The 27,299-nt window shown below is 45.0% G+C and overlaps 1 protein-coding gene across 4 annotated transcripts; it reads right to left on the bottom strand.

Annotated features, from left to right (window-relative positions):
- Positions 1 to 1,470: 1,470 nt before the first annotated feature.
- On the bottom strand, positions 1,471 to 27,072 carry LOC117766744 (Na(+)/H(+) exchange regulatory cofactor NHE-RF1-like). 4 transcript variants are annotated; one of them, XM_034594072.1, is made up of 7 exons: positions 26,157 to 27,066; positions 10,611 to 10,781; positions 7,757 to 7,910; positions 5,031 to 5,074; positions 2,941 to 3,060; positions 2,640 to 2,826; positions 1,471 to 2,600 (listed from the first exon to the last, which is right to left on the bottom strand). In XM_034594072.1, the coding sequence occupies exons 1-6, from the start codon at positions 26,739 to 26,741 to the stop codon at positions 2,689 to 2,691; spliced, it is 1,212 nt and encodes a 403-aa protein (XP_034449963.1). In that variant the 5' UTR covers positions 26,742 to 27,066; the 3' UTR covers positions 1,471 to 2,600; positions 2,640 to 2,688. The 4 variants fall into 4 exon arrangements, with proteins under 4 accessions (XP_034449963.1, XP_034449964.1, XP_034449962.1 ...); XM_034594073.1 differs by having other exon boundaries at positions 1,471 to 2,826; positions 26,157 to 26,294; positions 26,367 to 27,065; XM_034594071.1 differs by having other exon boundaries at positions 1,471 to 2,826.
- Between the last annotated feature and the right edge of the window lie 227 nt (positions 27,073 to 27,299).

Below are 27,299 nucleotides of genomic sequence, written 5' to 3' on the forward strand. Positions count from 1 at the left end.
GGCAGCAATCTGTCTATTTCTGCTAATTATCCTCTGCAAACACCAACCTGCAGGATGGCAACACCTGACTGAACATCCACACTGTTGTTCTCCAAGCCCCAATGTAATGTCTAGAATAAAGTTTGTTCAAAGAAATGCTTTACAAATGTCCACTGAGTAAAAATGCGTAGAACGTGGTGGTAGTTGTGCCAACATCATGGGTTCATGCAAGTTCTGTGCATGTTGTAAAACACTAACATGGAACACGGAGTCGCTCACGAGGACTTGAACTGAATTCTGTGTCTTCACCTCCTCCAAGTATGTTTTCTTGTTGGTTTTTAAGATTACACAAAAACAACTGAACGGATTTCCACAAAACTTGGTGGATGGATGCAGTGTGGGTCAGTGCAGTAGAGTGTGCAGTTCAGAGGTGAAGTACAGCGCAGTGATGGAGTGCTGCGGTGCACAGTGGTGTGGTGCAGTGTGTAGGGCAGTGTTGAAGTGCAGTGTGATTGTGTAGCACATTGTGGTGGTGTAGCAGAGTGCGGTGTAAAGTTGTGTCCTCTGCGCCCCTTGGCAAGGCAAGATGCCTCCCACAAAATTACGTTGCGCTCACGGTACGTTTTACCTGTTTGCAGCCAGATATTCACCAAAATATCAATGTTGCAAAACCTTTGAGTCTCTGTGGACGTGGTGAAGTCGTGAGGATCCTTCAATGCAGCTTTAATTCTATTTGTTGCAGAGAGTTGGATGAGAAGAGCAATACAATCTCCTTTGCAGTTACTATAACAACCAGCTTGCTCCTCATCCTTACGACTAATATCTTAATCAAACTGTTGTTGTATCTTTACCAGGATGAACGGCTCAATGAGGACATGGTTATAATTCAACAGCTGTAATCATCATCCTCATTATTATTCTCATCTTTCTCTGCCGAGTCCCCATTTTACCCCCATTTAACTCTGATGTCCGTCAAAGTCCAATTAGGTTAATGGTCCCACGGAGACGGAGAGCGAACAGCGCAGAGTGTGACAGTGAACTGTGATAATGACGGCGGGGCTGGAAGGAGCAGAAAGGTCGAGGTCATTAGTCAGAGACAGCTGCTGGAGACAGAGCAACACGTCGGAGGAGAGAAGAGGAGCACACACGGCGCTCCAGTCCGGAAAAAACACAAAATACATCGACACAGGCTGAGGACAAACACCGGACTCTGATCGAATATGGACAATTACACAGAAAGTGTCAGTGAATTAAGGGTCAAAATGGATGTTATGTTTTTCAGACTACTTTCCAGCTGATATTTAGATGAACGTTTTACATCAATGACGTCGGATGAATAAATACGTTTCACAGAATTGCAGAGGATTATTTTACAAACGCAATAAATCTAAAAAAAATGTACCTAGGGAAAGAAGACACAACTTTCTTGAATCAGCCAGTTTGCTGGTTTAAAGTTAAAATAGTAAAATACCCGAATAAAAAGCAACAGGATCATGTTGTTGTGATGACTGATTTATTACAGAATACAAATTGCTCACACAAGCTGCAAAATATTTCTTCATATAATTCAATCATTCCAATTTCAACATTATACATTTTCTCAAAATCGGTCCAATGCACAAAATCTAGTGAGGCGCAGACGTAGAAATCCGTGATGGAAAAATTACACGATTCTTCTTTTTAAGACATCGATAGGAAAAAAATCTCTCAGAGAGCAATAAAAAATCTTCCATGCGCTAAAAATGTGTGTGTCACAGTGACGACAAAGTGAGGACGGTATAAGTTACTCATTATAGACGGTAGTTCACATTTATTCAGAAGATGAAAATATCAGGTATTCAGACAATGTGGGGATGAGAGGTGGATTTAATGGCATTGTAGCTACACAGGATTCAACTGAAACCACTTTCATTTCATAGAGTGAAAAATATACATGATATATGATATATACACGATAGAATAGCCTACTTTAAAATGTAGTTCTTTCCAGTTTAAAGCCATCAGTAAATATTTCCCCGTAAAAAAATTACAAATGATTCTGAAAATACGTTTCATGTTAGAGAGTTTATCCTTTTTCTGGTCTCACAAAAGATGTACAAATTTAAAGAAAAAGTTAATTAAAGTAAATAAAAACGACTCAAATGGTCAAATCTCAGTTTTCACGTCACATGTTTGATCCCTAAACCGACAGTTGGGAGAATAAGAGATGTATGATTGTCTGGTTTTTATCGAATGTGTCTGATCCTTTAATGTTTTAAATGTATTACGATGATTGACTCCTCGTTTCCACAGGCATCAGATCAGGGGTCAGGGGTCAGAGGTCAGAGGTCAGAGGTCAGGGTCCACACACACAGAAAGAGATAGAGAGAGAGAAAGAGAGGAAACATATTCACAGGGCATAAATAGCGACATGCACACACACCCTCACCGTGGTCCAGTTCTCTTTCATTGGCATATGCATCTTTCATTGTTAGTAGCAAACGATAATATCTGGGTTATAATAACATGGAGAGTAATAAGAAGAATACTATATTTTACAGAATGGCTTGAATTGTATCTGCTGCCAATAGTTAAACTGCTCCTTTAATTTCTTTAAAATAAAAAAAATGATAAAAAATTTGGTTTGTGTGTGTGTGTGTGTGTGTGTGTGTGTGTGTGTGTGTGTGTGTGTGTGTGTGTGTGTGTGTGTGTCAGGTGGCGTCAGGTGCCCTATAGGTTGCTGAAGAGTTCATTTTTCTTGGTCCAGTCCATAGGTGGCGCTTTCTTGTTGGCGCGTTTCTGGTGGGCGAGCTCCTTGACCTGCTGCAGACTCAGGTTGAGAGCGGGGACGGCACCGGTCACCAAACCCTGGAGGGGGACACACACGACACAACATTCAACATTTCAACAAACATGCTGCATCTTGTGTGTTTTTAAACTGCATATGATTATTGTGCTGTAGTGGTTTTTTATGGGATGTACCTCAGGTGGGGTGTTAGCGGGCAGGGTTGTGAGGGAGGTGTTGGAGGAGGCGCTGGACGGAGAAGGACTGATGGACAGCTTCGAGTCCCTCTCTGCCCCACTGGGCCGTCTGCCGTTCACCTGGGGACACAGACGCTCGTCAGCATCACTTTATCACATGTAACTGGCAGAGTTGGGACATTTTCCACCAGTAAAAATGAGAAGTAAGTGTTGGGCTGGACAATATGGACAGAAAATGAGATATAAATCAATATATACATTATTGATATTGTTTCATCGCCCTAAAACAAAGGCTCAGGTTCAATGGGGGGGAAAGGATAATCCTTCTTCCCTGACTTGGTGCAGTAACAGACTTCTCCACAGAGAGGCAGTCTTGGATTTGATTTGACTTTGTTCTCTTGAGAAGTTTCTCAATAGGAACTTTCTACTAGAAGTTTAAAGTAAACAACAATCTGTTTATTGAAGTCTATATAAAACTTAAAGTGAGTAAACATTTCATTTAGTGCCTGTGAAGCAGGAGCATGAGGACTTCAGAGAATCTGCGGGAATCTAGTTGTCATATATTTCTTAGGAGGGTCGTAGAATCAGTTAAAAGACTTGTTGAGAAACTTCCTGCTTTTCTTCGGGTTGAATTACTCATCAAACCGTTCAACGGGTTTTCTGTTTTCTGTTCTCTGTCTTCTTACAAGAACCTCGAGAAAAACCACATCTCTCACCTCACAGACGACCACAGCCCGACCTCTCACATCCCTCCTCCCTCTCACACCCCTCCTCCCTCTCACATCCCTCCTCCCTCTCAGCTCCTCAACCTTCTAACCAGCGTCTCGTTACGCTACAATAAATGGAACATGTAATTTCACTGGTGCACATACAGGCCCCTGAGTAATGGTGAGCTAGGGTCACTTTGCATATTTTGAGAAGGAGTTTCGTTTGGATTGTGTCCTGGCGTCTTAATACAAGTCTGGAATTATCTGATCTTATTAAGACTGATTTACATAAAAGTCTAGAGAACAAGACACTCAGGTAACATGAGAGACCCCTAGAAAGCATTCCTGTGATGCCCCCAGTGACAACTAAGGAGAACACCCGCACACACACAATCTGTTTTTCTTGGAATCCACAAACGTTCGGGTTGTGAAACAGATTCGTTCTCTTTCTGGGATAAAGTTTAAAGAGAAGATGGATACTATTTAGGTAGAGACACTAAACATACACCTGCACCAGGAGGTCACCTGGTCACGTGACTACCCCCCCATGAAAAAGTAAAAAATTGTTTCTTCCTTTTTAGTTTTATATATATATATATGTATCTCTTTGTTTGTATTTTGTCTGAAAGACCAGTGTTACCTGGGAGGTGATTATAAATTGTGCAGGCCCCTCAACTGGTCTGTGAAAATTCCTTCCCTTCTGGTTTTCTTGGCCTTTGTCCACAAAGTGATTATCAAGTTCATATTCTTTCTGGCGTATTGATACTTTTCACACGATTCCTACATTGGTACGAAGGTGATTCCAGTAGCCGCTTAGCTTAGCATTTTTTCTCTGCAGGTGGCGTTGCCATTCTCCATGTATCTTTTATTCTTAATTCGATGATTGATTGATGAGCAACTTTATTGATTGAATAATTAGGGTTTGTGTATATACTCTCCGTCTTGGTCCCTTTAAATAAGTCAGAGTTAATGGCGTTGCAGCTGGGTGGGGTTTTCTGCACCGCGCCGCACAATGAACACCAGAGCGTTCAGACAATCACAGGAAAGTGTTCTCAGTACACGTCTCCGTGATTAATAACTCACTTCACCAGCCACACGGAGAAAAAAATGCAGCGTGTTACTTTCAGACACAGAGTTCGACCTTGGCCTGCTGGGCCGGCGTTTGTGACTCTGCACGAGGAGCGATTCAAAGCAGGAGGCTGAACTATTACTGTCCTCGGCTCTGCCAGGAAGGAGAGGCTCCTTCGGTGAAGAGGGAGGTGGTCGCTGTGGGAGACCGACAGCTCCTCGCACACTTCAAACTTCTAATCCCACTCATGGCTTCGCTCTAAAGCCGATTTCCAAATCAAACCATGGCACTGTGTCTGCGGTGAGTTTGCTTACCTTCTCCTCCATTCCTCCATTAATGACAGGTTCCGGCAGCGGACCTGTAGGCATGAAAACGACACAACAATCAGTCACCGGAAAATAAAACTCTCTCTGTCTCTCTCCGTCTGTCGGCATCAGCGTCTCCCTGCTCCTCCCTGTGTCATGACACCTGCAGTCCTGCACCATCAGAGCACAGAGCTCCTGGATCAAGAGTTTTCTCTGCAGCTCACCTTTCACTCCACCGACACCTGCTCTATTACATAGCGCAGGTACGAGCACGTCATCTATTATTCACACGTGGATCATCCTCTATGAGATGCTGCTCCTGACTCTACCTCCCCCTCCTCCTCCTTCTCCCATGAAGCTTGAGGCCTTCTGCCAATCCCATATCTGCAGTTTGACCTCAGCAGAAACTCGCAGACGTTCCCATGAATCCACGTTTTGACACAAACTATGGTCACGGGGGTCGGGCACATCCCTTACCTTCCATCCCTGTGTGTGATCCTCCAAAGAAACGTGTTTATAGATGATAATGAGCTATTATGGCAGATAGCAGCTGCTCCTTCCGAGTTAATCTGAGAATCGACTCCTCCTCTGGTCTTTGCAGTGTGTGAGTGTGTGTGTGTGTGTGTATGTGTGTGTGTGTGTGTGTGTGTGTGTGTGTCTGTGTGTGTGTGTGTGTGTGTGTGTGTGTGCCACTGACTCTGAGAGGAGCCTCTCCAGGTTCTAACACGGCTCCAGCTCCAGCCTGAGAGGCCACTTGGAGTGAGCGCCTTGGAAACCAAACAAAGGTGCTGTGCATATGTGTGTGTGTGTGTGTGTGTGTGTGTGTGTGTGTGTGTGTGTGTGTGTGTGTGTGTGTGTGTGTGTGTGTGTGTGTGTGTGTGTGTGTGTGTGCAAGTCGGAGAGTCAGTGTAGGCAGGTGCCCTCTGAGTGGGCAGCATGTGAAGTGCAGGCAGTTACCTGGGCAACACGTCACTGGAATCTCTCTGATCACTAACACATCTAACTACAGAAGTGGAAAATAGTGTAGTTTCCCCTTAATCTCCCATATCGGACACTTTTCAGTTCTGACATCCAAAAGAAGCTAAATCTGTGGTTTCAAGCACTGAAAATCATCTCAATGTAGTTTCACATCTCATCAGCCAATCAAAGGAGAGGCTCAGAACTTAGCTCATCGTGACCATGAACAGTGAAGCAGCCTCCAGCTCACTCTCCTCAGCTGCTAGGCCCTTGGTCTGGACTGGTAAAGTGGCAAAGTGTGCCGATGCCAGTCAGGGGAACGTGCACGGCTGCAGAATCAACCACATCGGGTCTATCAGGCAGCAAGGATAGAATATGGCGAGAGGGAAGGCGAGTGCACGGAAGGGAAGTCTGCTGGTGGCGGCGTGACAGCAGCGTGTGCGAGGAAATTGTGGCAGAAATGTGCTTTGCCGGGGCAGCAGCCTTTTTTTCCCAGAGCTTCAACTCCAGGCGGTGGATATTGTTCCTGGACTGTGACAAAGCAGGTTTCCACACACGGTCATAAAACGAGCTGGTTTTCAGTCCAAGTGGAACTAATAAAACCACACGACTGATAAAATCGGGAAATTTTACAGCAGCAAGAAAAACACAATCCAACAATCAGAAGAAGAAAAAAGCTGAGGCTGAAGGAAAAAGAATAATTAATAGAAATAAAGAAAAGGAGGAGGCTCGTTTTTAAGCCACAGTTACTGAATACGTGTACATTTCTCTGTGGACTGAGAGATTTGATACTTTCTCTCTAGCACCTAAAAGATCTGTAATTTAAAGACATGGAACTAGACTTTCTATACGAGATGAGACCTTTAAGTAGAATTTAAGGTTCTTTACTAAAGTACGCCTTCGTACCCCGGGCCGTGTTTTTATTTCTCCGTGCACGGTGGCACTCGAGACATTAGGCCCGAGCACAGGCGCACACACCACCTGCCTGAGGATCAGCTGCCGGGCGGTGAAGGGTCAAACCCAATCACACACTGTACTCGAGCTCCCCCTGGGGGGTTTGGTGGATATGCCAGGACCTTTGTTATGTCAGACGGCCCTTGAGCAAAGCACTGAACACCGACCACTTAATCGGATTCCCATGAGATCATTGTGGAGAGAAGAAAACAGAAAGATTACACCTTGAGTTGTGTATCTGTTTGTCCTCTTACTGCACATTCGCTGGGACTTTCAGCTCCAACTTGTGACCTTCATCAGAGGAATTTCAGATCCTATAGCACAACTTGTTATCACATGATGGAAAAGTTATTCTTAGGTCACCATCTCCACCGATGAAGGCCACAGGATGCTAGGTCCGGATCACTTCCTTTAAAATTACCTTCTAAGAAATGTTTCATTAAACTATTCAATCATCGATTTGTTGTCATTTTTTAGCTCCAATGTTTGATATTAAAACTTCTGTGAGAGAGATTAAACTTTCACACATTACAAACAACTCTCGCTCAGTGCAATCTGGGTCTGATCTGTCTGATCCCATCTATTTGTGTCTGAAAGATTAACTTTCTCTACAGGACATCAACGTGGGGTGGGGGCAGGAAGTGGCTCAGTCTGTCTGTGGTTCTTGGCGGAGAAAGAAAGCAGGATAAAGACAGAAAAAGAGAAAGAAAGGGAAGAAATAACGGAGGAGAGAAAAGCAGAGGCATCAAACGGACAGGCTTTTGAAACAGTAACTCCAGCTTGAGAGTAACTTCCTCTGAGTGACGGTGTGTGCGTCCTCTCACCGGTCAGGTGGTCCAAGGTGGGGGCCACTCTGCACCTCCTGAAAAAGGTGTCTGTGTCGGCGTCCACCAACAGCAGCCGGGTCTCATTCCCGCCGGCTTTAATGGCGGCCACCACTTGTGCGTGCGTCTTCCCCTCCACCAACATGCCATTCACCTGAGGAGGAGGAGAGGAAATGGTGGAATTAGGGTTTTTAGAAAAATTGTGGCATAGCTGGAAATCCTTTGAAAGGGTCACTGTTGTTTTTTTGTTTTGTTTTTTGTCTTTGTTCCCACAGAGAAGTGAACAAACTGTTCCATCACTGTCAGGAGTTCTTTCTCAACATTATCACTTTGTCTGCCAGAGGCTACAGGGCAGGAAATCCTGTGTGTCCACACACAAATACACGTACGCATGTACTCAGACACACACGCTGACTTTCAAACAGTAACTTGCAAAACAAACTTTTAGGGCTCAGTGGTCGACTCTTGTTTTACCCTTCAGGTTTAGATCTCTCCTGGTATTTCACCGACAGTGTAACAGCTACTTTCAGGTGTACAGCAACATGTCGGGTCCATCCCAGACCAGATGAGTGTTGTGGGATAAAATCGCCATGGGAAAGCATGTAAGAAATGTCTCGAATGTGTGTATGTGTGTGTGTATGTGTGTGTGTATGTGTGTGTGTGTGTGTTTAGGTCATAGGGCGGACCGGCACATCTAAGCCAGCCTCACAGAGGAAGCTGGACAATAGCCGCTTGGCCAGTAACAGTGGTAACAATGGTCGTCCGCTCCCCACAAAGCCCTGCTCCCCAGTGGGTGGCGCGGCTGTCTGGGGCCCTCTGGGGGACTCAAACCCCCTCACAAGACTCTAACACAGGCCCTGAAACTTCTTTTTAATCCCTGTGTCCTCATCCCCCTCTCGGATTCTTTGTGGGGGGGGGGGTGAAATGTCATTCAGGTAGGAAGCGAAAAGGAGTTCGGTTTGATCATGTGTTTAAAAAAAAAACACTGAATGAGTCAGAGATGCTCGTTGTGAGTCACTTCTGCTTCTGCCGACTCGATAGCAGTGGGAGTGATTGGTTGTATGTATAGTAACCACATGGCCCCGCGAATCTGTGAAGAGTGAAAGCTCAGACACGTGATCTGTGTGGGACCTGGAGGGACCGAAAAAGATCTAATCTCTCACACTTAAAGTCATAATGTTCTGGAATTAATGGAGAAAAACTTCTTATGTTATACATTTTTTTTACTTTTATCAAACTTTGAAAATATTTGCTGGACACGTTAAAGAATTTATTGTGAGCAGCCACACTACGTCCAGGTTTAAAATGAGAAAACGTCACTATTTCACATCACAGCGGTGGAATGTAACAAAGTACATTTACTTATGTTACTGTATGTAAGTACATTTTTCATGTATCTGTACTTTACTTAAGTAGATTTACTTTTTCAACATGTATCAGCAGCTACATTTTCACATTGTTTTTATATATTTTCAAATAACGAGAGGGGAATTGGTCCACGGATCCAATCAGAGCGGGCAGGTAAGATTAGACTCCGCCTCCTGCAGCGGCAGCATCACTGGTGATGTAGAAACACCACGAGACTCAATAATAATGATGTAGTAGAGTCCATTTAAAAACAAGTACTTTCTTACTTTTACTCAAGTACAAAAGATAATGTGGTATTTTTACTCGAGTACATTTTTGTGTCTATTTATTTGTCTGCTGTTTAAACCAGTCTGCACTGTACAGGTGTGGTCAGATCAGACCCCAGACCAGTTAGGAAGCAGATTGGTCCAGTGTGAGGCCGCGTGCAGTGACAGTTAAGACCCCACACAGCGGCTGTTAGTTCACATCACAATCCTCTGAGCACACTTGACCTCTGATCACTTGTATTTATTATTATATAACAATATCATGATATCTAGGTGTGGATAAGGATGAAACAGATGTAAATACCAGACCCTGCCTGCAGTCACACGTTTAAAATAAACATTAAAATCATGTGTAACTATTTTTAATTATTTGAAAATCCATTCTCCTGTTTTTCTCTGAGACGGTGAACGGACTTTCTCTCGTACTTCACAGAATAGATGAGGCCTGATTACACGTCACTCCATTCTTCTCTAAATTTATCCCAACGAAGAAATACCACGGGCTGTCTAGAGAGGAAGTGTGGCAGACTAATCAGGATATATGATTTGCATGGATATTTTAAAATTATTATAACTTGGTCAATAACCAGTTACTTTTTATAGAGACTAATTTGTCTAACTTCCTTAAAACTGCCCAGGACTAAAATTAGAGCCTGAACGATTTCTTAGTTGGTCAATAAAACCACATATTTGTTTTTGCATTTACTGATAGTGAAAAGTTTCATTTTTACAGAATAAACAATGCAGCAAAGATTTAAATGTATGTTGATATATTTTTATGTGAAAAAAATGTGCATTTATTTTCTTAATTCAAGTTCTATATAATTGGTTATATTAGTTATTTCTTTTTATTTAAAGTTATTTATTATAAAATTTATGGTTAAACTATAAAATATTAAAGCTCAGTTCCATGTCTTTGTTGTAAAGGTTTGACAACGACATCTTAGGAATCTTTGCTTAATTTTTGCATATATATTGAACAATAAATTGGAATCTGAATGTTTTTATGCCCTTATATCGGTTTCAACATCTACATCTAAATCTATATCGCTTGGGCTAATTTAAATATATGCTTTTTCTATACGAGCAGGATATGGAACTCTGTGCAAAGTCCTCTAGACTAGAAAATCCTCACCAGAACCAATTATATGTCTCTCTTCATACTGACTTAAAGCCCTGCCTGGTCTCTCAGTGCTGCAGCGTTGACCTCATTCAAGTACCTGTACTATTCTGTCCTGTGCCAGCACGCCTGCCCTCTCTGCTGGAGAGTCCTCATCCACAGCTCGGATGTACTGGCCCGGCCGTGCCCGCTCGCTGTGCAGGTTGAAGCCATATCCGTTAGAACCTCGCCGGATCACACACAGCCGCGGCCGCAGTTCGGTGCACACCTCCTGAAAGACGCCACACAAGAGAGAGCAGGTATGTTAATGTGATGTTTGGGACATTTGACAAAGTCGCTAGCGTTTAAAAAAAAAAATTCCTCCACCATGTGAGTCTGCGGAGGGAGAACGAGAGGCACGAAGATAACGGAGAGCTCCAGTGAATCGTTAACCATGAATATGAAGCCGAGGTTGAACATGCAGGTGGCTGCTGCATGCTGATGTGTTGTGCTGTGTGTTTTTGACCAATCGTGAGTAAATCGAAGCTGCTGTTGGACTCCTCGTGACTCCGACCGCTGCTCGCCAGGAAGGAAGAGGGTCTTGGAGGCATGTGATTGGAGGAGTGCTGGTAAAAGGTTTGTGGAGAATTTGGGGAGGGGGGATGTAGAGGAAGGGACCGGTTCCGGTGTGGTCCGTGGCCGTGCTCGCTCCAGGCTCCAGCGAGGACAATGGGAGCTGGGCGTTGACCTCTGACCACCTCCCTTCGCCCTGTCCCGTCCAGTCCCAATCGGGGATGGCAGGAAGAGTTAGAGCCGTATTGTCATCCAGGAAAAAACTCCAGCTCGATCCCAGAACCTCCCTTCCGCTGCGTGGATGAAGCAGCAGCTTTATTTAGCAGACGGAGACTCGGTGGCTTTGTCATCACAGAGGTCGAACCACAGCGGACGCATCGACATACAAACCCGGAGGACCGGAGACTTCGCTGGTCAGGATAATCTTTGTCAGCGTGACCGACCTGACGCTCCCTCCACATCAGAGCTACCGCCCTCTGTCAACTGAACACTTTGAAAGACAATGAACGTCGATAAATAAGCATGAATGAGTCACACGAAAAACCTTGGCAGGAGACTGATTGATTGCAGCCACTTCGGGACATAAATAAACTGTGGACGTTATAATAACCGAGTCTGTCTGACTCCACATTTTCTCTCATTTACAACCTGACACCAGCAGTGACTGATGGTCACTCCACCGTATTATGCAAGTCAATTGTTTTCCGAGCCAACACCTCACCCACCCCCTGCCAAGTCCACCAAGAACTCACTTCTATCAGTGAAGCACCTGGAAATGTGACCACCAGGTGGCGATAGAGACAGTTTAGCTGTGTCTCAACTTGAAGATCGATTGGGTCAAAACCTAAACAAGTCCCAACTGAGCTCCTGTGACAAACTGCTTTTCATTGAGGTAATGGCGGCAGCAAGCGAGGGGGCGAAAACGTCTGAATAATTTGGTGAACATGTTGAAAAAGTTTTCAATCAACCCAAGAACTTTTTCCTTCGTAGCTTTGTTGCTAGGCGATGGCTTTAAGGGGCGGGACAAGCTGGTAATGCAAATGATGCAGCCCCTGAATTATGACACAGCTTTTGGCTTCACTTTTGGGCATTAGTCATGTCATCCACGTGCTCAACACAATAAGAATTACAAGGTGGGTTTTTTGGTCGATTTTTGTCGCTCTGGCTGCTGTTAGGCGTCCCTGTGCTGGGAGAGAGGGCGAGGGAGGCCCTGGCAGCGACAACAGAGGAGGGTCTGTGTCTGGAGAGGACAGGAGGGCTGAAGAATCTCCACGCGGGTCTGAAATCTGTGGAATCTGCTGAACACACACAAGCCATGAGGAGAACCACTGCTTCTCAAATGCTTGTGTGTGTGTGTGTGTGTGTGTGTGTGTGTGTGTGTGTGTGTGTGTGTGTGTGTGTGTGTGTGTGTGTGTGTGTGTGTGTGTCCCTGCTGTGCGCCACTCGTATTTCTTGCCAACAGCATCGACAAATGTGTGAATAACTTCTGCCAGTAACGCTACAGCTGCAGATACACTGGTCACATTTAAACCCAGAGAACATTCGGTTGGGACGCTCTGTAAATTACAGACTGAATTCACGACTCCTCCACGTACAATCAGCTGAGGCTGGTGGCTAAAAACAAAATGATAAACACAAATCTGTGTTCTCTAATTTACACTGAGAAAATAAGTACATATTTGTTTCAGGCAGGGCTTGGCCTTGGTCTGAGGTCAGCTTTAACATTGTTATACGTCTTCTCAGATCCTTTATTACCTCGCAGAGGAGGTTTCTGTTTTCATTTTCGTCTGCGTTTGTTTGTTTGTCTGTTAGTTAGCAGGAATACGCAAAAACTACTGGATTGACAAGTAGCTTGGTGGACGGATTCAATATGGGGAGAAAACCAAGCCCTGGATCCAGATCAGGGGAAAGACATAGTGAAATATTGTGCGTTTTTCATGGATTAGATGAAGAAATCATAAAAAACATTTATGAGTGTGTGCAATTTGATACAGATTCAAATAAAAATCCCGATCTAGTGAATTTACATGTTATTTCATAAGGGGAAGGTTTGATGGAGGTGTGCACTCTACTGAGTGTAGTTCATCTATTTGTGCTAATGCTTCAGATGCAGTTTAGTAAAAGTGCACTTGTAGGAGGGCTCTACAAATACAGTCCTCCCTTTTCTTACATGCACCATGATACCTGCACTATGTCATGTCAGCTGTCTCATGAAAAAAGGCTTTAATGTGACACGACACCTTGTTTGGAATTCCAGTCATTCCTATTTCTCACTTTTTCTGAGTGTATCGCTTCAATATCAAATGTCACACTTTTTTTTCTATCGTGTTAAAAGTTCCTCTCGGCTCAGAAAAACAGCATTTGGAGATCAACACACTCGCTCGGTGACACAAACTTTCCCTGTGATGAGGGAAGTGTTGAACAGGAAGTGTTGACACATCTTCCCTCGGTTTGCTACCCTCTGCGCTCACACCACTTCCTGACATGAGAGGGAAATCAATACACAGAGAAAAACGTGGCCAAGACATGCGCACATGTATGTCCTCTGTCATGAGAAAGCACATTTACATTAGGTAGCATGTAGAGGAGGAGGTTTTGTCAAATTTAAATAAAAATATATTTTAATCTCTCTATAGCGATGAGAGGGAAATCAATGTTTGATATCTAACCAACAAAAACCAGGTGATAACAAACCGTACGACCACAAAGCAAATAACTTACTTACATAAACATTAACTATGAGACGACATTAGACTCAACCTACACCTGCAAGGGGAAAGAGGGAGGGGAGGAGGGAGGAGGGATGGGTGGAAGATGGAGGTTGAAAAACACAAATCACAGATGGGAAAGTTTTTACCGATTTTAACTTTAACTTGGCAAAACTGTCTGTGCATGAATTAGTTCTACAGAGATGAGGAAGAGGAGGGAATGATGTGCAAAAAGATGGATAAAACCTGGGATCAGGGTTGAGTCTATAGATGGGACTAAAACTCTAATCAGGCTGCAACTAATACTTATTATTGTTGTTATTATTAATGTTATTATTTATTATTCCAATAATCATTATTCCAATACATTTTTTTGAAATGCCAGAAGATAGTGAAAAGTACTAATTAAAAAACATGTCAAATGTAAGTTCAAATTGGTTGTTTGTATTGAATGCATGTTTGCTGGATTAAAAATCAATACTGAAAATTAAAGGGATAGTTTGTACAGAAATATATTAAAAGTGAAGGCACCTCAGTATCTATTCTTCATTCTTTAATGCAACGTTCATGGTTGTTTGACCGTCATGTACCATGTGTGTGTGTATCGTGATCTCATTGTTGATACTGGGTGAAAAGTCCGACTGTGCCTTCAAACTCAGTTTTCACTTTGTTTTCATTGTGCAATGTTGAGTTTTGCAGTTGAGTCAACAACTGCTTTGTATCCACTTGTGTTAATGTTCAACCAACAGCAGCCTCCATTACTGACACACTATTAACACAACCTGGGATGACACAAAGTTAAGTGACACTGGAGAAGCCAAATGAAGTGAAAACGATCGAAAGTAAAGTTGCATCACATTTATTCCCACGGAGACAAAAGTCTATTGAACCAACTTCCCTCTCAAGTCTCTGCTGTTAAACAGTTCATTAAGATTCACCATCGCTCAGGCAGTGAATGTACGAGAGTGGTTTCTTCCTCCTCTGCACAGATTCTGGAGACTAAAAATAAGCAGTTGCTTTGAATACTAATCATTCCAGGACAATACCAGGGTCCATTTTAATATTCTCAAAACACACTTCTCACTTCTCACTCACAAAACTCCCTGCACCTGCTGCTTTCATTTTCTCTTCAGAGTTTTGAAAGACACAAAGGTTTCGCTGGTTCCCGATCCAGAGGCTGGTGTAGACATAGAGATAAGATCCGGAGGCAGAATTCAACTAACAGGCTGAATGACCAAACTGCAGCTCCTAAAATCACATGTTCTCCCCAAGGATGTAACTCTGGACTGTAGAATAATACTGGAATACAATCGTGAATATTTAAAACACAAATACAGGTTTCCCAGCAAAGTTCTTACATATTTTTAAAATGTAATCTTAAATCCAAAAGTCCTTTTCTAACATGCTTTTTTTTAGGTAGATATGAATAAAAAGCAAATCTTATATGTCTTGTCAGGGATGATAATGCTAACTACTGCTAGTATCCATAAATTAATACTCTGCCAAGAAGGTTATCTTTCTACCCCTGTCCATTTATTTGTTGAGCTGCCAGCATAGTGCAGATTAAATGTTAGTTATAATGTTTTCCATATTCACTATCTGAAGATGACCAATAGGATTCATCCTCTGGAGACCATGAACGTCTTTACAAGCCTTCATGGTAATTCAACCAATAGCTTCTGAGATATTTCCATCTGAATCAAACTGGTGTGTTGACTGATATCACCATCCAGTGCCGCGCCGCTAGCGACTGAAGTTTATTAAATATCAGCATTTACGTCAACGTTTCCCCCGACAGACAGGTTCATCATTTATGCCTCGGAGCCAGAGCGACAGGTGAGCGATTGACGCGCCACATTGATCGATGTGCATCATCTGAGGCTCCTCTGGGAGAATTAAAGCAACAGTTTATCTCCCATAATAACCATCCATCATGTTTACCAGTCTCTCGCTGAGCCACCGGAGATTTGGGCTCTCCTGCTGATTCAGTCCGACAGAGGAGGGCTGGAGCTGAGGGCCTCTGCATGGAAAAGAGTGTGTGTGTGTGTGTGTGTGTGTGTGTGTGTGTGTGTGTGTGTGTGTGTGTGTGTGTGTGTGTGTGTGTGTGTGTGTGTGTGTGTGTGTGTGTGTGATGCCAGAGGCTGCAGCTCTGCCACTCAGTCTGCAAGTTACTTCATATTTTCCCCCCATGCTTTGCCAGACAACTGATGTGTAACTACAGGCCTCAATGAAGAAGCACACATGTGGGACATCTATTACTGAAGGCTTGTGTCATTCCTGCCCGGCTCCTGGTCTCTGACTCAACGACTTTTTGTTGTCACAAGCTGAAAATGTCCTTTACTCATTTTACGTAAAACAACTCGCTGACATTTTTTTTTCAGCTGTTCTTCCTCGATGCAAACATCTGCGTTTGACCGCTGATAACATCCAGTAAACTCCGGGGTGTTGCCAATCATCGACTGAGACCTGTCACACTCAGCTGAGCTCCGCTTGCAGATATGTCATCTAAAGCAGTCTCTCTCTCTCTCTCTCTCTCTCTCTCTCTCTCTCTCTCTCTCTCTCTCTCTCTCTCTCCTCCTGCTGCTAACTCCATCCCCCCCCCCCCCTCGTTCTAATAAGCGAGGGCAGCTCTCCCATGAGTTCGGCCTCTTTGATCAGCGTAAAGAATAACCAGCAAGGTGACGTGCTGCCAGGCACCGAGGTTACTCAGTGACACGCCGTGGGCCTCCCGCTCCTTGTGATTGTCATGTGTAGCTTTTGATGGAGATTAACAGCCTCAAGGACGGACTTAATAAATGTTTGATGTAAACCCGGTTTTCCTTTGTAACTACAGGTTTTGGCCCCTTGAATGCACGGAGCGCACCACTCTCTCGGGGCAGGACGGGGGGGTGTAGGGTTTCAAGCTGGACCATGGAACCAGCTGTGAGGCAGGCAGGGGAGGGAACAAAGCACGGCACTGTCCCCCACCCCTTCCATTTGAGGATGGGACAAACTAGTTCTACAAAAGCCACCAAAGAAAGGTTCTGCCGAGGGTTCCCATTACAATGGACTCTTTAGGGAGGGGGGGGAGTGGCCTGAAATTATAAAAGTAATGTCAGTCATCACAGCAGGAGCACAGATAAGAACAAATGTGTGGTCTTGATTACTAAAGAGGTCTGGCCTTCCCTGGGAGATCTTTGAAAATGAGCCTGCAGGTTGCGGCTTTGCTTTTAAAAAATCATTATTTCATTCAATCCGCTGACGGGTGATTGTTGACCTGATCTCTAACTAATGAGTCAACAAGTTTTATCTGCTCCACCAGTCTTCCTGTCCCTGACCCTCCACCCTTTGCAGACCTGCGCGCTGCACGAGGCTGTCGACCTCGAACACGAGTCCCTCCACCCACCGTGTGTGTGTAAGAAAATACATTGAGAGGAAAAGGGGAAGGCAACAACGAGAATATGGAAGTAGAGATCATTGAACACTGAGGGTTGAGTTTCACAAGGCAGAATCTTTTTTAAAAAACATTTTTACACTGTATATGAGCCAACACCTCCAGAGGAAGGCGACCAGGGGGAATCCTGATCAGAGAACTCAAACCTCCACTGGTTCCTTTGAGCAGAAAGGTGCAAACCAGTACTAAGAACCAGAAACGCAGAGTGACTGGGAAATTGAATGCTTTGCCCTCCAGCTCAGCCACAATGTTCTGATCCGAGATCTGCATAACCGTAACCCTGTTATAAGTTTAGGTCCTGAACCAAGGAATTGGGAAACTAAAGGAAAGGGTTAGGGTTATTTTTTTTTAACAACTTAATAAGGATCTACCCCCTTAATCTAATCAGCTCCAAAATATAATGGGTTCATATCCCACCCTTCCACCAAGTTTCAAGAAAATAGGTTTTGTAGTTTTTGCGTAATCCTGCTATCAGGCAGACAACAGACAACTTTTAACAGTGTTTTACGGAATACTGGTTTCACTTTTTCTATAGATTTCCTGAGGATGGAACCATTTCAGGAAACGTGCGCACCAACAATGTACGTTTTCTGCTCCGTCTTGGTCGTACCCTAAGAATGTCATCCACGGGGGGAGGGAGGTGAACAGCAGGAGGGGGTGAGTCTATTTCAGGGTGAGCAGCGGCTCATTTCCCCCTCCACCCCCCCGGCTGGGCGCGGCCCTCCGGCTCATTGTCCGGCCAGGGTGGTGAACCTTCAGCAGAATGTAGAGGGAAATGCAATGTGGCATTGTGGAGCCTCCGTCCAGCATCCCATAAGACCCAATCATCAGCAACCCCACCACCCACACACACACACACACAGACACACACACACACACACACACACACACACACACACACACACACACACACACACACACACACACACACACACACACACACACACACACACACACACACACACACACACACACACACAGGGTTCAGGTTCCACCTCTGACCTGGGCCACAGTGATGCTGTTGTTTGAACTGACGTCACTGAGTCGACATTGTGAGAGAGTCAGTGAGTCGACGCGCCACAATAAACTGCCACCGTCAATTCTTTTTCTTTCACGCCGAATCAATAGAGGAATGTAATGTTCTCTTGTGATGTGGAAGAACTTTATCTTCTCTTCTCGTGAGACTTAACCCTCGTGCCTTCGGGGCAGTTTCCCTCCTTTTGCCGGTTTACGGCTGACCTTTAAACGACGGCACATATGAACTTGGCGTTGCACAAACGGTCCTGGAGGCCTCGGGAGTTTAAGAAACTGACCATGTAATCACATCAAGTGTCTACAAGTCTGCCGTGGGCCTTTGCTGCGTGCCCCCCCACCTCTTCCGTCTGTCCTCATTTCCTGCCGTCGCTGCACTGTCCTCAAGAGTAATAAAGGCGAATATGCCCTAAAAACATTCTTATAAAACCGTGTGTCCTGAATCCATCCCACAAACTGTGTGTTTACACTGAAGAACAAGTAGGGAAACTGTACACAAAGTGAAGAATTAGGAGTTTGTTGTCAATGAAAGAATAATGTTCCTCCCTAATGGCAGAATATGCAGGGTTGAGTGTTTTTTAGCGTTTTAGTTTTTTAGTTACTTTAGTTTTCTTTAGCTGAATTCAAACTGTTTTCCTCGAGTCCTTTTAAACTGGTTCCTTGTGCTCGCTGCTTTTCCAAACACTGAAACTAATATAAATTGCACTGTGATACTAGTGTTATCTTGGGCGATGTTTTTTGATAGTATTGTATCACGAGTTTCTCTGTGATTCACACCCATAAGACACACAAAAACATCGAACCCCGATGAAAGCTGCTGGAGGAGTGTGGCTAAAGAAGCAAAAACACCAACACAACAGAGAATCTGGCATCTGTCTGCAGTTTTTACAAAGTGATACTAATGTATGAAATTCAAGTTGAGAACATTTTGGGGATAAAAGATAAAGGGTCTGTTTTGGACAGAATGAAATACCTGACAAATGATGTCATTACACTCTTACAAATATCCTGCAAATCCAATATTGCCATTGGATTAATATTACAGTGATTGATTTGCAACATTGTGCACATCGGCCTAACACACCCAGAGTTTGCTGAGTTTTGGGATAGTTTGAATGTAAAAGGGGTGAAAGGATAAAATTCTACTGTTAATGGAAAATGGAAAAACTTGCAGAATCAATTTTAGTCATTTTTAAAGCAAAAATGCCAAGAAATTCCGTTTCAATGTTCTAGAATGTGGGGATTTCTTTGTCATTCAGAATATTACATCGAAACAAACAATTTGAAAAAAATCAATGATAAACTGCTTCGCTGACTAATCGCTGCACTATTGAATAACTTCCTCTGTCTAAACAGTGGCGCAGATTTCCACCGTTACATCAGCCAGTCCAACCACCCGGCTCGTACGTGTCTTTTTTGTTGCACTCGTACATTCACAAATGTTGAAACACAATGAAGCCCTCGACATCCACCTCCCTCCCCACCCTGTCTTGTCTAGTGGACAATTTCCCTTGAAACACACAGTCCAGGGTCAACACAGAGCAGAGAAGGGAAGGGTGACTCCCAAACTTTCTTTCACGCACATACAAGCACATACAAGCACATACAAGCACATACGAACACACACACACACACACACATGCATGTGAAAAACGCTCACGCAGAACAAACACAAATGCAGCAAATGCCAAAAACGAATGGGGGAAAGGACAGGATGAATCACGGTGTGTATCTGATCCTGTCAGACCAGCACACTGACACGCACTCCATTACCCAAACACAGCCGGAACAATACCTGGCTTTGTGAAGATGGCTTCAATGACAACCAGCCAACTGTCAGCTGGAGATCGTGTTTACTTTGGACCATGACTCACTGTCTGTTGCTGGAATGACGCACTATTACACTAATGTCTCTTGTGTATAGTTTATGCTGTGTATCGTGTTTTGATCTGGTGGCTGCAAATTGAACCATTGCGGCGACTCTTGATGAGGGAGTTTGTCGAGCCTTCACACTTATAGCTTTGGCTGCTGGACCTCTAACTGCAGGAGCAGGGTGTTGGTGGGAGGAGGACGGGGATCGAGACAACGAGGCAGGAGGGGGGGGTATCTTCCACCAACAACAATGACAGGAAATCAGCACAAATGTCCTGGGGTCTGTGCACAGGCCAAGACTCCCACAGACACGGCAGCAGTCAGCCAGAAGCACACCCCTGACCATCCTGGCTCAAATAGCTGATGCAGGCGTGGTCATCTCTCCCGCTAATGCATGACAAATAATCACTGACGCTGGTTCTATTAACAGAAAGTCTCATCCACAGGCCGCCCCCGGAGCCATGGCACCAGATATCAGCGAATGTGGGTCTGATAATGCTCGATTATAAACTCAAGTCCACCCTGCAGAACGAGAAGCGACAGAGCACAGATAACAACGTCACATGGACGGGATGTTGCCCCCATTTGTCCCATAAATTACAGACACAAGTATTCAAACCCTCGACTGAATCGTTCCTGCAGCGTTCTGCCCATTTGGGAAAAAAGCTTTTTTACTGTGACTGTGAAACCACATGGTTGAGTTCAGGGTTTGCTTCAGGCGACACACACACACACACACACACTGCCTTGACTGAGCTATGGACAGCCCATAAAAACCAATAAATAAGACCACTGTCAATCTCGACAATTCACAGAACATGCACACAAACTCAGACTGAATCCTCGCACAACACAGCGGCGGATGAAGGGGATTTGTTCAGGTATGACACTCCCACGCTCTCTGTGTAAAGCCGAGCGTGTGTGTTGTGAACGCAGTCCAAGCTTTGAGCTCTTTAATTACTAGGTTTTATGTGAGAGTGCAGATTAGAGGAGAGAAACGATAACCAACAGAGGGGACGGACTAAAAAAAAGTTGTCCTCTTGTCTGATTTCAGGCCTCTGTCTCGATGCTGTACAATCATATACACACTTAGAGAGCGTCTTACACACACACTGTGTTAGAAAGACGTGCCTACGCATCTCATCTCATCTCGCCACAGTCGATTTCATCTGACACAAGTGCTCTTCCTCTCCTGTAATTAGTGTTTAAAGACTGCGGCTTATGTAAGCAGCCTGCAGTCACAAGGAAGACTCCCAAAAGCTTCTCACCCTCACACTCTCCCAGTGAATCACTGCCAGAAAGAAAAAAGAAACAAGCACAGTGTGATCCTGGAAAAACACATTTCGGTGGTTTTAGCTGCAAAAATGTGTATTTGTGTTCGAGGCGCTCGTCCATTTTATTAAATTATTGCTGTGTATTTCTGAGCAAACCTCGTGTGGTCACTTACCTAATGGGTTGTAGAGCATTTGGGCAAAAGCTGAGATGAATGACTGTTTTTAATAATCAATTAATTCATCTGACAGTTATTGTTTAGTTTGGTTGATTCATTATTAGAGCTAAAAAAAATGTTGAATGACAAAATATAGATAGATAAATAAAAAGCTTTATTTCAAACAAGAGAAAATAAATAAAATATAGATACAAATATATATATACTTACTCAATAATGAATTATATGATTAATTTACCCAAAACAACCCGAACCCTCCACAGTGTCCATCATACCCAACAAAAACAATCAAAATGTGCAAAGAAATTATGTTGCAAATTAAATGTACCTCTGGAATATGAAAAACATGTATATGAAAACAAAGAAAAGCAGCAAATCCTCAGATCTGAGAAGCTGGAATCAGAAGAATCAACGGTCAAAACAATTCGCCCGTCAATCAATCCATCAACTAATTGCCTCCAGATTTGATTACATGTTGTCGTACAACCATCTCAGACGTGCAGCAGTCCACCATTTTACTGCCTGGTAAACTAAACAACGACCTTTGGAACCGATAATGTGTTTTTGTGTGTTTGGTTCCACGCTGACGTCAGCGGCTCTTATTTTCTTCCCAGGGCCGAACTCCACGTTTTGACCTTCATCGCTGCTCATCCATTTTCGCACCTCCCCTGCACTGTCTCACTTTCGCCTACCTCCATCCTCGCACTTGCTTAGCCTCCACATGGATGGCACACACAGACTTACACACACACACTCACACTCACACACATGCACACAACATCAGCGTATCCATGGCGACATTGAGCCCAGCTCCTTGGTTTTTCCGGAGAGGGGCGTCGCTCTTCGAACCCTCTTTTGTGTGGCTTCAAAGACGAGGCCAGACAGGCAGTGTGCAGACGTCAGTGTGACTGCTAAACTAACGCAAGGCCGTTCCATGAGTGTGTTTGTGCTGCGGGAGCTTTGCAAGGATTGTGTGTGTGTGTGTGTGTGTGTGTGTGTGTGTGTGTGTGTGTGTGTGTGTGTGTGTGTGTGTGTGTGTGTGTGTGTGTGTGTGTGTGTGTCACTGGCCCAGGCCACAGGACTCGGGCACAGGAATGCCGGACAGGATGTAGGGAGAAAATTCCAGAAAGACTGGAGTCAATGCAAAACACACCCTGAAGTGCCTCTGAGTGTAACACAGAGACACAGCCGACCGTAAACTTTGTCCCTCGGGTCCAATTTACACTCTCACACACCCCACTGTGTCTTCTTCTGTCCCCAAGTAACTTCCTCGGCGTCTGAAATCTTGATTTTTCCACACACTGAGCCTTTATATGATAAAGAAGAAATGAGAAAACGGGTGAAAATGCATTGGCTGTTGTTTGTTTTTCGACGTTTGTTTCGCCCTGGGTTGCGTGCCACTGTGAACCGTACCGCCACGGCTCCATTAATCCCTCTGTGGAGAGCATCGAGGGTAAACACGAGAACAATCGCAGTATATTCTGAAGACAAACAGCCCAACCCGGCAGCGCTGGAGTGCTTGTGGGGAAAAGGAAAGTCTTTTTTCTTTTTAAATACCAGAAGCACAACTCCCATGAGGCCCTGCATGGCTCGGGATATGTACACGCTGTCATTACATTATGAAAGAAGGAGGCAGGGAGGCTCAACTTATGATTAAATGTCAAACACTGTCCTCAGTAATGACAGGAGACAGGACATTTATGCTTTTCTCTGAACATCTGGGTTCATATGAGACTTTACATGTGTAATGGTCCTTCACATATTAATGATAAAAATGGTCTGAGAGAAGAAGAAGAATATTCACGAAGACGATCGAGCCGACAGAAGGTTTCTTGGAGCATTTCAGGAAGATTTGAACAAACCGAGAATTCATCTGTAACTGTAACATGATGTGATACCTAATATCTCTGGGCTGTTGGACTGGAAGATGACATTTGAAGGCATCACTTCACACACTGAGGATCTGTGATGGACCAAAGTAGAACTCAGAAGATCACAAAAGCTCCATCGAGGCCCAACAGTCACCTTCAATTCAATCAAGCTGCACCAGACTGCACACACTCATAGATATCAGTTCCCTAAATGGGCCTGATTCTTTTCCAGATAGATCCATACATCATTCCCTGGAAAAATTTTACAAAAATGCCTTATCTTGCAGTGGATCCGCCCCCTGATTCGGATTCTCACCAACATTTAAAGGAATCTTCCCAGACCCATATCACACCTTTCCACCAAGTTTTGTATTGATCCGTGAAGTAGATGTTGTCTCATCTTGCTGACAATATGTCAATTAATCATTTAAGTTGTTGAATAATGGAAAAGGTTGCAGATTATGAAAAGTGATTTTTATCTGCTTCTCTGTTTCACATAATAAAATATATAATTGACAGATTCCACCTTTGTTGCTATTATGGCCTTTTTTCCACTTTTTTTGAAATTTCATTGAATCTAGATTAATCTAACAGAAAACACCATTTCAGTGTCTCCTGACCCACCATCACTTAACTTCTATTTCAAAGTGTCGTGACCTCCATGACCTCCTGTCAGTTTCAGGAAATCACTAAAAAACCTGCACTGCTCAGCGGCAGCTACTTCCACCAGTATCACATCATGTAGCAAAACTTAATTTTGCTACATGAACAAAACCTACAAAAGAAATTGTGGACGGACTGGCAGCACCTGGATGTGATGGACGCTCTGTTAACCAGCACAAAAAGGACAGAGGGACAGAGACAGATCCACAAAGGAAGAAGAAATGAGGAGAATGAACCTCAGCTGGGTCTTCTCCACCTCTTTGTTCGTGCTCGCTGCCGGCCGTGCTCCTCTCCCCACCTTACGGTAAAGTACCGAGGAGGGGGAGTCAGCCACGTACAGAAACAGCCTCGGGGGTAAACATCCAGGACGCAGCAGCGAGGGGCACAGATGTTCCGGACTGGAGAGACCCTCGTCTCCTCGAGTGCTTTCTAATGAACCTCGGTGGTGAGTTCACAGACACACAGCAGACACGGCAACAAGTGGCCACTGCCATGTGAGTCTGTGCCCATAATGTGTTACAGACAACGATCAAAGGTTGGAAATCTCATTTTTGTGGGATTCATTTAAGGAGGATTTTGTAAAAATGACACTAAACTATTTCCTGTTGTTTTGATGTGGAGTGCTGGGCAGATATTTAGTTCTGGTCTTTTCTCACCACGTCTTTCCACCAAGTGCTGTCTCTGTGTCTGTTGTGCAGCCATGTCACTGTTGCTGACTTTATGTTTAACCTCATGGCATCGCTGCAGCAACAGAAGACACAGTGACTTCACATTTTGGACCGTTTGCCCTTTGAGGCCCAGCACAGCAGCTGCACACGCGGGAAAAAACTGAAAGTCACTTGTTGCTTGAGACTGTGGTGACACAGACGTTTGAGGTTTACAGAGCGGGAACTGAAACAAAGTTATTGGGAATCACCTTAGACAGAAACTTCTGGGCTGCTCATATCGCTCTATTTCTCTCCTCCCTTTCGTTGGCTGCCAGTTAAATTAGGGATTGATTTTCCGATTCTTTTAATAACTCTTAAAGCTCGGTCTGGATTTATATATCTCGGAGCTACTAACTCCCTGTGCTCCAAGCTGTAATCCAAGATCTATACGAATAACAATTGTAGTAGTTCTTAAGTCCAGGCTGGTCATTTAGAGTCGGAATATACTTGCTGTCAACTTCACGGACACGTACGCAAGATGGCTGCTTTACGTATCCTCGTGTGTGGCTTGTGCACGTCCTCGGAAACCGACTTGACGCGTACGCAAGATGCAAAACACATATAATAGATCGCGGCAGTTGCACTTTTTTAACAGGATCAGTGGATACATCATCAGGGGCATAACTGGCGGAGAGATTTGATGATTGTGACGTCACTTTTCCTGTCTCGATCTTAACATCTTGAAATCTTGATCTCCTCAGGTGTTTACCACAACTGGCAGAAAGATCGCACACTTTTTAGTGTGAGTGTGGTGTGCCCTCGATGGGAATCCTTCAGTAACATGCATATAGTACCTGAGCAAGTACACGTGGTGAAACAGCAAGTACACCTCAGGCCTAAGGGTGAGTCTTGCCATCAGGGGGGTGAGGCATCACTTTACCTGTTTTGAAATCATCACTTAAAGCATATTTTTAGAGGAAAGTCTTTGAATGCCTGTATCTTGTTTTGAGAGCTATTGAAATAAACGTTTACGACTTGTGGGGAGGAGTAGCCACTGCCACTGGGCATCTTAAATGGATAAACTAGACACACAGTAGAGTTTGCTCTGTGTTTTCATGAACCCAGAGCAGAGGCAGGTTTCTTTTTGTCTGACCCTGACCTCAGCCTGGCAGCATCAGCAGCAGAGAGGGGGCATCATGTGGGAGCAGCTTCCAGAGGGAACCGTGGCACAGAGCAGCTATTCTCTACAGGGGAAACACCTCCAGAGTGTGATGCATTCAGCGGCTTGTAATGTGAGTGCTTGAAAGCTGTTATTGTGCAGAAGAGTGTAAGTGGAGGAGGAGGAGGAAGAGGAGGAGAAGTGAAGAGGAGGGGAAGTGAAGAGGAGACAGGAAACTTTATCTGAAACTTTGTCTCACCTTCTCAGAGCTGATGCTCAGCTTCTTCTCGACGTGCTCGTGGATTTCCCCGTTAGTCTTCGTGGACTCCCTGGGTGTCACCTCCTCTTCCTCCTCTTCCTCCTGCTGCTGCCGCTCCTCCACCATCACAACCACCTCCTCTTCCTCCGCCTGCTCCCGCTTCTCCTCGCCAACCGTCCCGTCCACCTCTTCCCTCACCTTCTCCTCCACCTCCTCCTCCTCCTCTTCATCGAGCAGCACCGGGACCCCCTCGGTCACGTACTCCTTCAGACACTTCATGTTGTGCCTCTTCAGCAGCTGCTCCGTGTCCGGGTCCACCACGACGAGCTCCAGGCGGCCCGGGGTGGCTCGTATCCGGGACACGACCTGCTGGTGGCTCTCGGTCTCCACGTCCTCCCCGTTCACGAACACCAGGCGGTCCCCGGCGCGCAGCCCCGAGGTCTCCGCCGGGCTGTCGGACTCCACCAGGCGGATGAACTGGCCCGTCTTCCCTTTCTCCCCGTGGAGGTGGAAGCCGTAGCCGTTGTCCCCCTTCTCCAGCGCGCACAGCCGGGGGCGCAGACACTGGCTCTTGCTCTGGCGCATGGTCGGCTTCGAACTGCCGCTGCTGCTCAGCCCTGTCGCCGGATCGAGACAGAGCAGAGGACCTGCCCAGGATGCTGCTCACTGAGGAGGGAGGAGGGTGGGGTGGGGGGGGGGAGTGTGGGAATGAGTGGTACCCCTTGGAAGAAACACCCAACCCCCGCCCCCTGCAGGGAGATCAGTCCGTGGGAAGCTGCGGTGCTGCTGGACTCGGTCCCACTCGTGTTCCTCTGCAGCCCACTGACCACCAGTGTTTGGGCAGATCCTCACACCTACAGGCACACACCGAACAGAGGAGGCCCCCTGAGCTCACTCATCTGAGCCGGGAGCTGCTGTCGGTGTTTAAAGTAGAGAAGCCACTCAGGAAGAGGAAGGTGCGTTCAGGGACCAGCCCTGCTCCTGCTGCTCCTCCTGCTCCTCCTGGTGCTGCTGCTGCCTGGTGTAGAGAGGCTGTGGCTGGAGGAGCAAACACAAACTAACAGGACTTAACAACAGGATGAAGATGATCAGAGGACGAGACAGTGTTGGAATGAAGACAAAATCAACTTTTTAAAATGTTAT

Source organism: Hippoglossus hippoglossus, chromosome 8, assembly GCF_009819705.1.
Source record: "Hippoglossus hippoglossus isolate fHipHip1 chromosome 8, fHipHip1.pri, whole genome shotgun sequence".
NCBI classification, from domain to species: domain Eukaryota; kingdom Metazoa; phylum Chordata; class Actinopteri; order Pleuronectiformes; family Pleuronectidae; genus Hippoglossus; species Hippoglossus hippoglossus.